This window comes from Daucus carota, chromosome 4 (genome assembly GCF_001625215.2).
Source record: "Daucus carota subsp. sativus chromosome 4, DH1 v3.0, whole genome shotgun sequence".
Lineage (NCBI taxonomy): Eukaryota > Viridiplantae > Streptophyta > Magnoliopsida > Apiales > Apiaceae > Daucus > Daucus carota.
Genome location: NC_030384.2, coordinates 35,420,780 through 35,434,690, shown reverse-complemented (window position 1 = coordinate 35,434,690; position 13,911 = coordinate 35,420,780). Strand labels below are relative to the sequence as shown.

Here is a 13,911-nt window from a genome sequence, read left to right as displayed (position 1 = left end):
AGTTCTGTAACTTATTTATAAAATTTTCTTTTTCTGAATAAAAACATAACATTCAAACTTTTATACAGAAAAGAAATTTTTTTAAAATAAGTTATAAAACTATACTTTACAGGAGCATTAAAGTCCGTGCCGCGTCCCAATGTATATAACTCAGGGGGACGGAGGGAGTAGAATCCAGAATAGAATCCATAGCAGAATCTAGAATGGAATCATATATATTATTTTGCATGATTAATATTACATGGAATCATGTTATTTTTAATCCATATTTATTGTTAAACATGGTAGATAATATTATTATTCATAATAAAAGTTTAATTAGCTTAAAATTAGAGTTTAATTCAAGTTTTAGATGAGTTTTTATATTGGATTCTAAAGTGTTCTTCGTTATTCTTTTAAGAGTGTTCTTCTTTAAGCAATACCCTATATATAAATTTGGATTCCTATAATATATGTCATGTAATTTCTTTTTATCTTAAAAAATAATTGCAAAAATATCTCAATGTTATTTAAAATGATCAGACTTATGATCGCTATTTCAGAGGAATTGCGTTTTGTTATTTTATTTTTTTAAATAAATTACTGATGTCAAAAAGTTATTTTTGAAAAATAAATGTTTATTTGTACAAAATAAGATATTTTAAATGTTTCATAATTTTTTCTTTGAAACACCTTGTGAATTAAAGAAACAAATATAGGCAAAAACTATATTCTTGAATTGTATCGCCTAGTTATATATATATCTTTTAGCCTCTATTCTAAAAATTCATGATTAATTATGATTAATCACCAACTATTTCATGTTTTGTTGTTCGCTGAACTGATAAATTTCTAATTTAATTAATCTTCGATCAATTTAGTTATCCCCGATTAATTTTTAATTCGTGACTTTATCAATTAAATCTGATTCTGATTTTTTTCGACACTACTTTTAACTTGTAACTCTATGTTTAAATACACGTAGACCGAAGACGATACATGACATTATATGTGTCTGACATATTTGCAAGATACAATATCAAATATGTGATAGCTAAGAAGTCAGAATATATTTAAGAGTGAATATATTTAAAAGTGTAACTTCAATAATATTTTTTACACTCTTGTATTTTATATTTTATAAATATGTGAACTCGACAAGATGGAAAAGTGACGGATAAGTAGGAAAGAATGAATTTTTATTAAAACTTAATCCTTGTTTGAAGGTTGAAATCAGTCCAAGATCAACTCCGATAGAGGTGGTCAATTCTCATACACTTATGGTTGTCTACCTATTTGAGATCCATGATGGTCAAGATGCCTCTCAAGAGTCAAGATCACGGAATTTGACAACTTCCTCGTTTAACTAAAAATTAAATATTATTTAAAAATTATATTTCATCTTACCTATTTTTGTAGGTAACATTAATTGAAATAAATATATAATATTTATGTAGGGATCACATTACCGATTTTTGTAGTTGTCAAACTATTGAAGTGTATTTCATAAAAAAAGTTATCAAAAATAATATGATGAAGATATAAAATAAAAAACTAATACATGTAGAGTTAACAAAATTTGACAACTATTTTAACAACCCATATTAGTGATGCTCTTACATGGTTCAACTCCCTCTCCAATCTCACCCTTTTTATCTCACCCCAATCATGCATTATAAAAAATGAAATTGAAATTCAAGCTTCACATATTAAATATAGTATTTTCGTTTCAAAAAAAAATTAAATATAGTATTTCAATATATACGGAAATATCATAAGCATTACCGCCGGAGTAAAATAACTTTTTATTTATCTATATTTTAGAAAATCATTATTTCACTATATTTGATGGGACTAAAATAAGAGATATTCTTGGAGATGCTCTAAAAGTCTCCGAAAATTTTATTTGAACCAAGACCCTCTACCCAAATCATCCGGAGATGTTCTAAAGATGCACATCGCCCGAATAAGATTTACGTACTCGTGTGCGTGTTACCAAGTACCAATCCATGTAATAAATGTACGAGGCTCCAGACATAGTAAATATTTGCAGCATATCTATTATCTGCATATCACCCTGTGAAGACTATGGACATCATGAGAACCGGCAAGGCAAAATTGCCTCTCGTGTAGCTGGGCAATCGGTTAAAAAGCATGGTAAAAAAATCCAACATCTTTTTTCACTTAAAGAAAGGGAAAACACTAGTAGAGGAATATACAAATTCTTTTTATGTTCGTTTCTTACCAAGTTATCTTTCACTGCAAAAAATGAAGAGAAAATTGTGGCCCTTAAGAGTCTACTATCAAAGATGTAAATATAACTTTTCATTGGCCTCGGTAAATAAACTAATGTTACAGAGCTTACAATGGGAGAAAAAATATAGGCAGGGGGGGATGCACAAGGAACTGATGGCAGCCTAATATACAAAGAATGATTACACGGACATACCATAATCTACATCTCTGTGTACCTAGGATTTGCCTTTATGGACATATACAAGAAGGGTGACTGAACAAGCTATACCCACCCCCATTGCAAAGCAAACTATTATTGCAAGAAAAGGAAAAGGGGAGGAAAGAAACAGCGCAAAAATCAAATTACATGTAGACTCACAATGAATTGACCGGTATTCTTGGTGAGGAAGGCTCCAAGTCGGAAGAATTTAAATAATTGACGGCTCTTTCAAAATCCAGCAAAGGTCCCAGCCTTCTCTCCACCTCTTTGCTTTGTAAATTTAATTCTTCAACGACCATTGATTGTGCAAACTTGCAAGAGGATTCGTCGCGGAATGCCAGGGTCCACCTCCCATCAACTAAAGGTCTTGATTTAGTTTTCGCCTGAGCAGTAAAATTTACAGCATCCCTGAGGGGAAAAGTAGTTGGACGGATTCGAAGGTGGAGCCATCTCGAATGCTTATCATCTATCTTTGGCTGAATAGAAGTAGACCATATATTAATAATAAAACACAATGCTTATTTTCTACAAAGAAAGAATGATATGAGACTATATAACAATTCATCGCAATATTATATAACATCTGTTTTCTTTGTCAGACAAGTCCCAACCTTTTGGTAGTAACTATTCAACTTCGATGATTAAATGTCATACAGAATGTAGTAGAGTGAGTAAATTTCTACAGCAGTACAGTTGATGTGAAAAAAGCAGAGTACAGTTTGGAATTTTGAACTGCACAATCAGTCATAAGAAAACTGGAGATTCAGTTTTTACGGGAGTTAGAAAAGGAAGCTTAATGCAGAGGTGAATTCTGAAAAGGTCAAATTTTGGACCTTTATCAGGGTTAACGACCCTCAACACGACCTAACTGCTCGTAAGTTGGAATCTTATACCTTGATTGGTCTTGAAGTTGGAGTTTTATCCCTTAATTACCTATTTGGGGTTAACAAGCCCCAATTTGCCTCCTACAGGTCTTAATTGGGAAAATCGTCCCTAACTGGGGTTAACAAACACTAGTTTACCCTAAATCGGTCATAATCGGGGATGAGGCCTAAATTGAGACATTCTACTCTAATTGGGAGCTAGATAACCCATAAGCTACACATTCAAATTGGAGTCCCAAATTGTACAACTATAGAGTTGTTTTTATATTACAATCACACTTACATTACATCCAGCCAAAGGTGCAATAATGCGAACCACCCCACGACGTACTTTAGAGCTTAATTCTTCTGCAAGAACAACCCAGCCAGAGCTTCCCAGCGAGATTGCCAAAAAGAAAAAATGGCGTTCTTTACCTCTCTCAAAAGCAATTTTACATGGCACAGCATCAGCTGAAAATTAAAAACATCAAAATATAATAAATTCCCTAATCATAGTGAATAATAGTATTCTTCTCCAGAAAACAACTCCATGTTTCTTCAATTATATAAATATAATCAATGTATATCCTGGAACATATTGCGATCATTAAATAAAAATATCAAGTGAGAGGGTTAAAAGGGACAAAGATATGGCAGATCCTATGCTACTTGGACTCCGCTACAAGTGTCCAACATGGATACATGTCCAAGTATCGGACTCAGCAACATTTTGAAAAGTATAAATGTTTTTGGCCTAAAATAAGTGTCCATGTCCGAGTTTCTAGTGTCCTACATGGGTACTTGAAGGTAAAATGAAGAGTCCGAGTAACATAGAGCAGATCAAGCAAGAGGCATACCAAGACTTAACTCGGTACTTGGTTTTGGACCAATGTTATCTACACCTGCAATTTTTGCTCTGCACTTCTCTGGGAAATCAATTGGGGGATTTATTGGAGGTTGGTCCGGCAAAGGTCTGCCAACTGAGAAAATACGGAGTTGATGAAACAGTACAAACACCTAATGAAGAAAAAAACAAAGGGATCAGAATAAAAGATAAAAAAAATTAATTAGTCAACAATTTACCAATGCTTGAGTTAGCATTTGAATGTAGGTACACTTATGCTCTAAATAATTCTGCTGTAAATATTGAGTTGCAAACAACCTTCACCAATTCCCGCATTCTTTCACCAGCGGCAAGGGACGAATCACTCTGATCTAATAGAAGTCACAGGACAACAGATTTCAATACATGAAAGTTAGAACAGCTACATCAATGTAGATAATCTTGATCAACAATAGACCTATGATACTAAGAATCAAGAACTGACAATACTTGAAGATATACAAATATAGTTAAATGTTGTCAAACCTTCTGCTAAGAGCTTGTGTTGCGGAAGGAGTATGCATTTGAGCTCTTTCCGAGGTGAGGAAGCCTCAATTGCTACAATTAAACAATTTATTACTAAGTAACAAGCCAAATGTGAGAAAGAAACACGTGTTTATTTCACTAAACAATACCTCTTTTGCATTTTCTCCATTCATCACAGAGGACTGTTATAAGTAGATCAGGCCAGGATCCTCTAAATTCTTCAATGAGACGACTATTGCACTTCATATATGAATCCTATGCGTGAGAAACTAGCTTGTCATTACATAATGTATATGCTACTAAATTTAAAGGAAAATCATTATGCAAGCATCAGGCAAGAGTAATTTAATTCCAAATAACTTACTTTCAGTAAATTAAGGTGGTTGTTGTTGAACTCAGTTTCCCTATAAGGAAGCAACTGTCGTAGAAGCCACCCACCATCCCACAATGTTTCTGCAGAGATATCTGATCGACAAAAAAGACTGACCAATGCGTCAAAAACCTGCAACAGCATTTACAAAATAGGTTTACACACTCGACAACAAAAAAGAACTGTGTGTTTACACAAACTCTTCTAGGCTTTATTCAGTGAAGGCAGTGGCAACACAATACATTGGTAAAAAAAAACTTTGTACTTAAATACCACAAAGCAGTAAAGGTTGATTACTTCGTACTCTAAGCTCTAAATTTCTTAAACTAAAATCATACAGAAAAAAAAGACGACAAAGTAATAACAAGAAAAATTATTTGCAATTATATCATCCACTGTCTAGTTCCACACATCTCTCCTTAGCAATATATTTGCCTATACAGGATCTTATTCTAATAGAAACCTTTTTAAATAAAAAGTAGAAACTAAGAGTATTTTTGTAGACATTCTTTCCTCCCAGCCCCATTTACATATATATATATATGTATGATGTATGTATAGTACCTCACCTGCTATAATCATATAAGCATTACTTTGAAGTTTGATCACAACATTCAATATCTTAAATTAAGGCAATATCTTTGCTTTTCCTTCCTTTGTTAATCTCCATCTTCAACATCATTGCATACTATCATGCTCTTCATCTTCTCTTCACTTCATTTATACATATTAAGATTAGTGATTCTTAGTAGTTTATACAATACAATTTGATGATTTCCTTAACAGAAATTGGTGATGCCAAAGAGAAAGATGATATGTAATGAGATAAAGACAATCAGTAAACTAAAGGAGATGAGCGATAGAGAGGAACGATAAGATCCAAAGAAAGAGAGAGGAAGATGTTTTCTATTTTTGCGGGTTCTTTAGAATCTATGCTGGCCATAATATTAAATCAATGGCAGCGGTGATGCTAAATCATTGCACTGCATATAAGGGTAACACATATGATTGTATGTATATATTTTGATTCTGAAGGTGAGTGGATGTGGATGGAGGGGTGTCATACATCAGGGAGGAGAGAGGGAACAACTGGTTACTTGATTCACTTTTAAAAGTTGGTACATATCATTAGTTTCTAGTTTCTACATTAAGTTTGGTTTCTATTTGATCATTTGCCTACATACATACATACATACTTACGTACGTACGTATGTATGTATGTATGTATGTATGTATGTATGTACGTATGTATGTTCACTGCAATCCGTATCTATGTTACCTCATCATATCCGTATCTATGATTTATAAATTCCATCATAATTGTTTCCCTCTAAAAGGTTAATGAAACATATTAACTGTAAGAAAATTTCAATGCTTTCGTAATTATTTTGTATTCATGGCTTCTCCAGCAGAAGTCACATTTCTATTAACATGTCAGTTTAGCACCGTTGATTTATCAATGACTTGATCTTTTTAAATACTTCCAAAACTTTCCAAGATCAATAATTATGTCCATGTGTTTCGGGAGTATACATGTATGCCACTAAACACGCATATGCATGTTCGAAGATTGTATGGACCATATATACTCACACAAAAGTATGTTTAGCGAAAATATAAATCTAGAAAAAATATTTTTTGCGGAAAGAATGACAGCAAAAAAATAGTAGACCAGGAGAATTACTTGATTTTTGTGTATACGAGGGCTTTCTGCAACTTCTGGGCAGGAGCACGATACTCCATACTGATTCTGATCAAACAAATGAATTGAATATGATACAACAAGAGAGTGTATTTGATGCAACTACATAAACAGGAATCATATCATGCAAAAAAGTGGAGAAGTCACTCTCTGAATTGCCCAAATTTTTTGGCTAAAATCAAATATAACACCACAGGAGTAGGACAACAAATAGCATGTACATGATACATACACAAAACTAAAGCTATCTTTCGCATTTTATAAAGCTTGATATTCGGGGCGATCATTTGGAAATTATAAGCAGAGTCTTGACTTGGTCTTTCTTATGATGAGATTTCTACATTGAGAATTAGTCTTTATAAAGACAGATTATATAGTGGGTGGACAAATGTCCAGGCTTATAAACATTAAGAAAAAAAGGCAAATATATCTAGCAGCAACTAGAGGATGTGAGGTAGAAGTAGTATGACAGTGAGGGATAACATACCTTTAATCTATCTATGTAGCTAGTAAGTTCGTCTCCACACCCCTCTTTAATTACGTTGCCTTCTTCAGAAAAGAGTTGTTCTTCTCCAGAGCCTTCACCTACCAGAGCTTGCTGTAGAAGGACACAAATATATTAGTATAGGATACCATGAAAATTCTTGATCTGCGGTACTAAATAATTTGATTGAGTTTATAGCAAGCGTAAACTGTTCCAAAGGGGAAATCACAATATAAGACAAACGATCTGCATATCATTTCAAGGACAACAAAATGATAGTCTGGAAAACAGAAATCTGATGGCAAAATCGTCAAAATAATGATGTAATGACTTGGGAGGCTATGATAAGAAAAGGTTGTGAAGGACAATAATAAATGAAAACAATCAAGTGACCTCAAAGTACCAAGTGAAACAGTACTCTACTACTCTTATCTTCTCTACACAATATGATACGATTTATTTCCAAGACATGAATACTAAATTATGGGAAGTTATTCAGTAAAAAAAAGAAAAAGTAAACTTTTGTAAAGTAGAGAATAACTATAATTTGTATGACCATTTACCAACAGTAGCTTCTTATGCTTCTTGCGCTCAGGCAGAATTCCAAGAGCATCTAGCATTGATTCATCAAGTTCTGCAAATCAGAGAATTGTAAGGAAACTTAAGAATTTAATGTAGAACATGAGCTGCACAAGCACAGTGATACAACCTTTTGCTTGTAATAGTGTAGCCATCACATTTATAGAACCCATAACTTGGACATCATCCCCAACGGCGATATATGAGAGCAAAGCATCCCTGCAAGCTAGCAACGTTATTTTGAGTATAAATACTTGTTCCCTAATTATAATACAGCAATTTACTGTTGCTTTTAGCATAACAAGTTAAAGACATTCTATACAGCCACTGAACTATATCTGATACACATTCTTCAAGTATAAAGTAGTGTATATGAACTTCTCCAGCAAGACTGTACAAAGTCATGTTGGCCAATCTCAAAATTACAAGTACTAAAATACTAGCATTTTAAAAAGGCAAAAAGTGCCAATAACTCTGAAGAAGACTCCCTAATATGTGCACACAAAGAGATCAACTCTACACTTCATAAAATATACTTTTAAGACATCTTTTTTCCACTCTAAGTAATCACTAAGTTCCGTAACAAATAGGAATATAACCTTCAACTTCAAGTCTATATTTCGAACAAGGCCGCATTGGTAATTGACTTGGACATAGCTTTACTTTCCGTGATTGACATACGAGAAGTATAAGACATTTATGGTATGAGCTCAAAAACTGCTATTGGTTTATGATAGGGACTAAGGGATATACCTGCGATCCTTGAAACACGAGATAAAGAACTAATCTAAAGTTTAATATTGTGTTGTGAGAATATCTGTTCTAAAAATTTCCACTGAAACCCTTTTATTATGTGATACATGATTGATATTATTACAAAAAAAGTTTTCTTTTAAAGTGATCACAAATCACGGTAAAAAAAAATCAGTGAAACTAAGAAGGTAAAATATTTATCATCCAAAGAATGCCACCTGCCTAGTAATCCCTCTGTTTAACATTATTTCCCTTGTCTCTGTAGGTACAGGATATTAGCGTAGAACCCGATTAAAACATACCTTCGAGACTCCACATCTATTTGATGATAATAATAACAGCGTGACACACAAAAATTGTATGCTTCAAGCATTCATAAATATAATGTCGATTGTTTTTCTAGCAAGTGAGATGTATCTAATTATTTGTGTGCATATAATACAGCCAAAGAAAAGTACTGCAAAAAAAATTTAATGAGGTACACTAGGGGAAAATAATGATACTTTGTATGTTACCTTAAAGCAAGACATGATTCCTTGTGATCAAGTAACGAGACTTTTATAGTTTTTTGTAAACAGGCAGTCGAGTTCTGAGAGCTTCCAGAGTCAGTCTGCAAAGCATCAACACCATTGGATGCCTCTTGGCTTTCTTGGGTAAAACAGATACCACATGTGCAGCCATTAAGCCTAGCTTCAGAACTGGGAATAAAGGCTTCAATGTGACAGAAAAGGGCAGCAGCAACAGTGTTTGCCAGATCTTTAATCTTAACAATGCGCAGAATGCAACAAAGTACATAGAGAGAGGCCACAGCATCAAACCTCATTTCCTGTGCGGATTTTAAATACAAGGTTAGACAAAGTTTTCAGGAATGCCAAAGAAGTAGCTATGGAGGCCCAATACAGGAGCAACAGTTAAACATTGAAATATTGATAAGTTGGTGCAAGGAAAATTACATAGATTACTTCCATCCTCAGAGAAGGAAGAAGGTAAGGAAATATCAAAAGCTTCAGTAAGTTGTCTGTAATCAACCTCCCAACATCAGGAATCCCCGCAGATATCACATCACTAAAATAGTAGAGATTATCTTCAATGTCATCAACGGCAGAGAGAATTTTAGAGGTTGCTTCAGAACTCTTGTTACTATCATACATACCAAATAGCAATACTCAGATACTATAAGTATAATCGATGGTGATTTTTTAATATAAAGCAAAACATTAGTATTTCGTACTTTGTGGTATTCCCCACCAATTCATTTAAGCTTATGCACTGATCCCTGAAAAATTCAATTAACTTCACAAAATAATCTGCACGGGGCCTGCTGGCAACATATGTATTTACTGATTCATCTCCAACTGAAATCCAATAAACAGATATAGCAAGATTAACCTCTAATTGATGCAATAAATTTCGAAAGGATACTAGAGCTGGTTACAATTGCCCCTCATTAACTCACCATGATACACATTTAGCGTCAAGGAACGTACAGCAGTACGAACCATGCTCTCTTCATGGAAAGCGAACCGTATTGCTTCTTCATAAAGAGGAAAGGCAACGACTTCATCCTATATGCAGAAAGAATCAGATACTAAAGGAAAGATAAAAGCTAAAAGGGATTTACCACATATGAAATAAGCCACCAGATTCTGACCAAACAGTGCCTTACAATAGGTAAACAAATACCCAACAGGCCAACACAAACTTCACCTATTGCTACAAAGTGGATGTCTGAGTCCAACTAAAACAGAGTATGAAAATAATACAGGGGGGAATACAACTGTATTATGAGTTTCATCGGTGCAGACAGCTAAGCTAACAGAAATCGCATATTTTCCTTTGTAGAAGTCAATTGGAAAAATTGAACAAAAGAGCAAATATTTATGCATATAAAAAGGTTTACATTTTGTGGCATATAAAAAGACTTACATTTTGTGTCTTGATGAGTAGCGAGATGGTATTCTTGTTCAACTTCCCACTTATTGCTCTTTTAAGTGGAAAAAACATGTATTACAAAGCACCGGTCAGTAAAAGATTTCAAAACTAATAATTTGCGGAATCCCAAAAAAAATTGCAGATAGATTCTTTGTAAATGAAAAAAAACAAACCTTAAAAAAGATATGTAGTAAGACACTAGCTCTTCATTCCGGAAGTCAAATTTATAGGTTATGAGATAGTTAATATACTCATTACTGAACATATAATCTGCACATTATGTTCAGAAAAGAAAAATTAGAACACATCAGCATCGGCATTTTTATAACAAGTTTGCAAGAAACTAATATAACCATTCTTACATATGGAGTGTTCACTTTTAAGATTTTGAATCATAATGCTCACTGTTTGCAATAACTGAAGTGAAATAATCACAGTTTTACTAATTCTCAGTACACGCACAAACTCCCCCATGACTTGCTTCTCCATAAAAAACCTGCCAAAGATTAAGAATTCCATCAAATCATTTAATACGTCTAAGTAAATGAACTACAGGTACCAAAGGACTTTACGAAGTCCTACTCGAAGAAGCTGGCATCATGTTGGTCACCATATGTTATCAACTCCGCAATTGATCTCAGTGCCTCAATCACAAAATCCTTCAACATAAATAGTAGTGCAACAATTCAATGATTATGAACAATAACACTAGAAGCATTTCACCAAAGACAACATAATATGCAAATACCAAACACTTACCTTGTTCACCTCGTTAACAACCTGAACCTTCATCAGCTGATCAGTTAAATATCTGAACCCAGAAACTGTATATTACTACAAATAATGAGGAAAGCTAAATATCTGAAAGCAACCAATGATCAACGCAACGTTCTAGCAAAAACAGACTTTCAAAATGGGAGCTCTATGCATGTCCGACTTAGCGACTCAGCTGAGTACGTGTCCAACTCACCATGCATGTCAACACGCATATCGCAGTGGACTCACCTTCAACACATGTGACAAGGCCCACCTTAGAAAAGTCCCAATAACCTGCTTTTAACCTAATTTCAGACTTTTTGTCATCTCATCTCTTCTCTCTCATCTGATTCTATACACACCCGTCTATACAAATATGGAATAAGAAAGTAAGACGTGGGATGTCGGTGGAGATCGTTTTCACAGGTGGACGGTGTAGGTTTTTTAGAGATTACAAATTGCTCTTGATGAACCAGAATTGGAGGCTGTTTTTATAAGAGACAAATGGACATTCTTCTAGAAATGAAAATGCATCAGAATGAATCTTATAAATGATTACCACTTACTGTTAAAAAGAGTTTTATTGTAACTAAGTTGTTTAATGTTTAACATATATAAATCCTAATTTATAATTATATTAAATTTTCGATCAGGACTTTCTGATTATTGGTGAATCCCATGTCTCCTTACCCGTCCCCTGTGTCGCCGTATCCACGTCCGTGCTTCCTAGATGTAAATTTAGGCTCCTGCAGTACACTAGGAAGTCTATGATGGTGGGTGGGACTATTCATCTTACGAATTGCTAGACTACTAAACACCAAGAAACTATATGAATTTTAAAATGTGGAACTGAACTGCTTTCATACCACTGTTTTCTCTAAACAAAGTCTAAATATATTTAAGATTCATTTATACAATGGGCACCAATCTTTTTATTAAAGATACACCCAGAAGGCTTAGGAAATTAGTCCTAAGGAATTATCTGTGATTTTCCTACAGACAAATTGAGAATTACAAAAGGGCGATCATATCCATTAATAAAAATCTAGCTACAACCTAATAGGTACTTAACCAGTTAAGTATTAGTAACATCAGGCCCATCTAAATTCATCTCCATGTTCAATGATTTTCTAAAATGTCCCTGATTACGTGCAAGATTTAATCATACGCCAACTGACACAAATGAAATCAGAAAAGGTACACTCTGAAGGATGGAGACATATTTTAGCTCTAAGAGATTACTTAATATTCCTATAGACAAGTTGAAAATCATAGAGGCCACCCTTAGTTTCATTTAAGTAAACTTATGCACTGGATAATGAAAAACCTCTCTGCAAGTAGACAGATAGGTACACTTAACATTACTATCATTTGATACAACACCATAATCAACTAAAACACATGACATTTAGTTAAACCTCGACACATCGTGTTCCATTAGCAATACAATTTGTTCTTAACTCCAAATTCAATTAAATATCATCTGAATTAAAGAAAGCTACAACTGTTGCAAACTAACTATGGAAGTTAGATAGAAGCGCACAAGATTATGATACACTAGTTTGAATTCAAATTATAAGTTGCTTGAAATATCGCAAAATGACAGCCATTAATCTCTTCTACACAATAATTAGCTAAAGGAACTCTAATACTTTAATCTGCTATCCTAAATATTCAATAAATAAAACATGATCAATGAACTAGAGTATTCAATTACATGCAATTGGCGATGTTTTATATAATTGTGAGCTCAATTCAACAAATTAAGAGGAAAATATATATATTACACTATAATTTGGTTCCTAACTGAACCCTAAGTTGAGTATATCAATTAAATTGAAGTTGAATTACAAAACAATAATACTACCTGAGTTCATCCAAAGTGAATCGATCACGAGATCTCCAGAAAGAAAACCACATGATTATATGTATAAAACGGCAGCTTCAATTAGACGGCAATGCAAAAATCATATTGAATGACTTCAATTAAGAAGCCATTCAACTCAACACGATCTTCAATTCTCACTGTAACAAAGCGTTTGCACTGGAAAGACCGTCAATTGGACGATATATATCTGTGTATAATATGATAATTTGTGTGTATGAGTTATTATTTTATGTCTTTGTTGTGAATGAGGAGAGTAAAAGATTGAGGACTTGTATAATTTGTATAGTGGAGTTAAAACGAGGATTGTATGTATCGTTTTTGATCGAGCGAGAGATTGTTGTTCAGATCCGAGAGAGAGAGAGAGAGTATTAGTGGAGTCCTTCCTTCGTATCCGATTCGGGTTTCTAACAAGTTTGGGCTATTTTGTTATGAGTATCGATTGCTTGTAGTATAGTCCATGGGCTTCTGGAGATGCTTGTGGTACCGGTTTCATTTTTACTGACAAATAGCATTTCGATCTGCTAATTTCCGGATCTATATATCTACAGAAATTAGATTTTCCACGCACGCACAGGGGTCATTAAAATTTTGATATAGGACGTGTTTGGCTAATAAATAAAAGTACTTATTTTAATAAAAAATTGGCTTCTACTTTTCCTAACCCGTTTGTATAAAATAGTCAGAAGACTTTATAAAAAACTGAAAAATGCTAAGTTTTTATTACGAATTCTACTTTTCCCAAACACTGTAATAACTTATAAGTCGTAACTTACCTCTCACT

At 33.7% G+C, this 13,911-nt stretch overlaps 1 protein-coding gene across 2 annotated transcripts; it reads right to left on the bottom strand.

The window, feature by feature from the left end:
* Positions 1-2,284: 2,284 nt before the first annotated feature.
* Positions 2,285-13,554, bottom strand: LOC108219066 (protein TRANSPARENT TESTA 9). Of its 2 annotated transcripts, none has more exons than XM_017392318.2 (21): positions 13,110-13,554; positions 11,246-11,297; positions 11,069-11,145; positions 10,849-10,982; positions 10,660-10,756; positions 10,481-10,538; positions 10,011-10,119; positions 9,786-9,909; positions 9,508-9,694; positions 9,070-9,380; positions 7,932-8,020; positions 7,786-7,856; positions 7,226-7,336; positions 6,721-6,786; positions 5,031-5,168; positions 4,816-4,921; positions 4,667-4,738; positions 4,460-4,512; positions 4,155-4,314; positions 3,602-3,768; positions 2,285-2,910 (listed from the first exon to the last, which is right to left on the bottom strand). In XM_017392318.2, exons 1-21 carry the CDS (start codon positions 13,160-13,162, stop codon positions 2,590-2,592), a joined length of 2,556 nt encoding a protein of 851 aa, XP_017247807.1. In that variant the 5' UTR covers positions 13,163-13,554; the 3' UTR covers positions 2,285-2,589. The 2 variants fall into 2 exon arrangements, with proteins under 2 accessions (XP_017247807.1, XP_017247808.1); XM_017392319.2 differs by having other exon boundaries at positions 11,246-11,310; positions 13,110-13,253.
* Between the last annotated feature and the right edge of the window lie 357 nt (positions 13,555-13,911).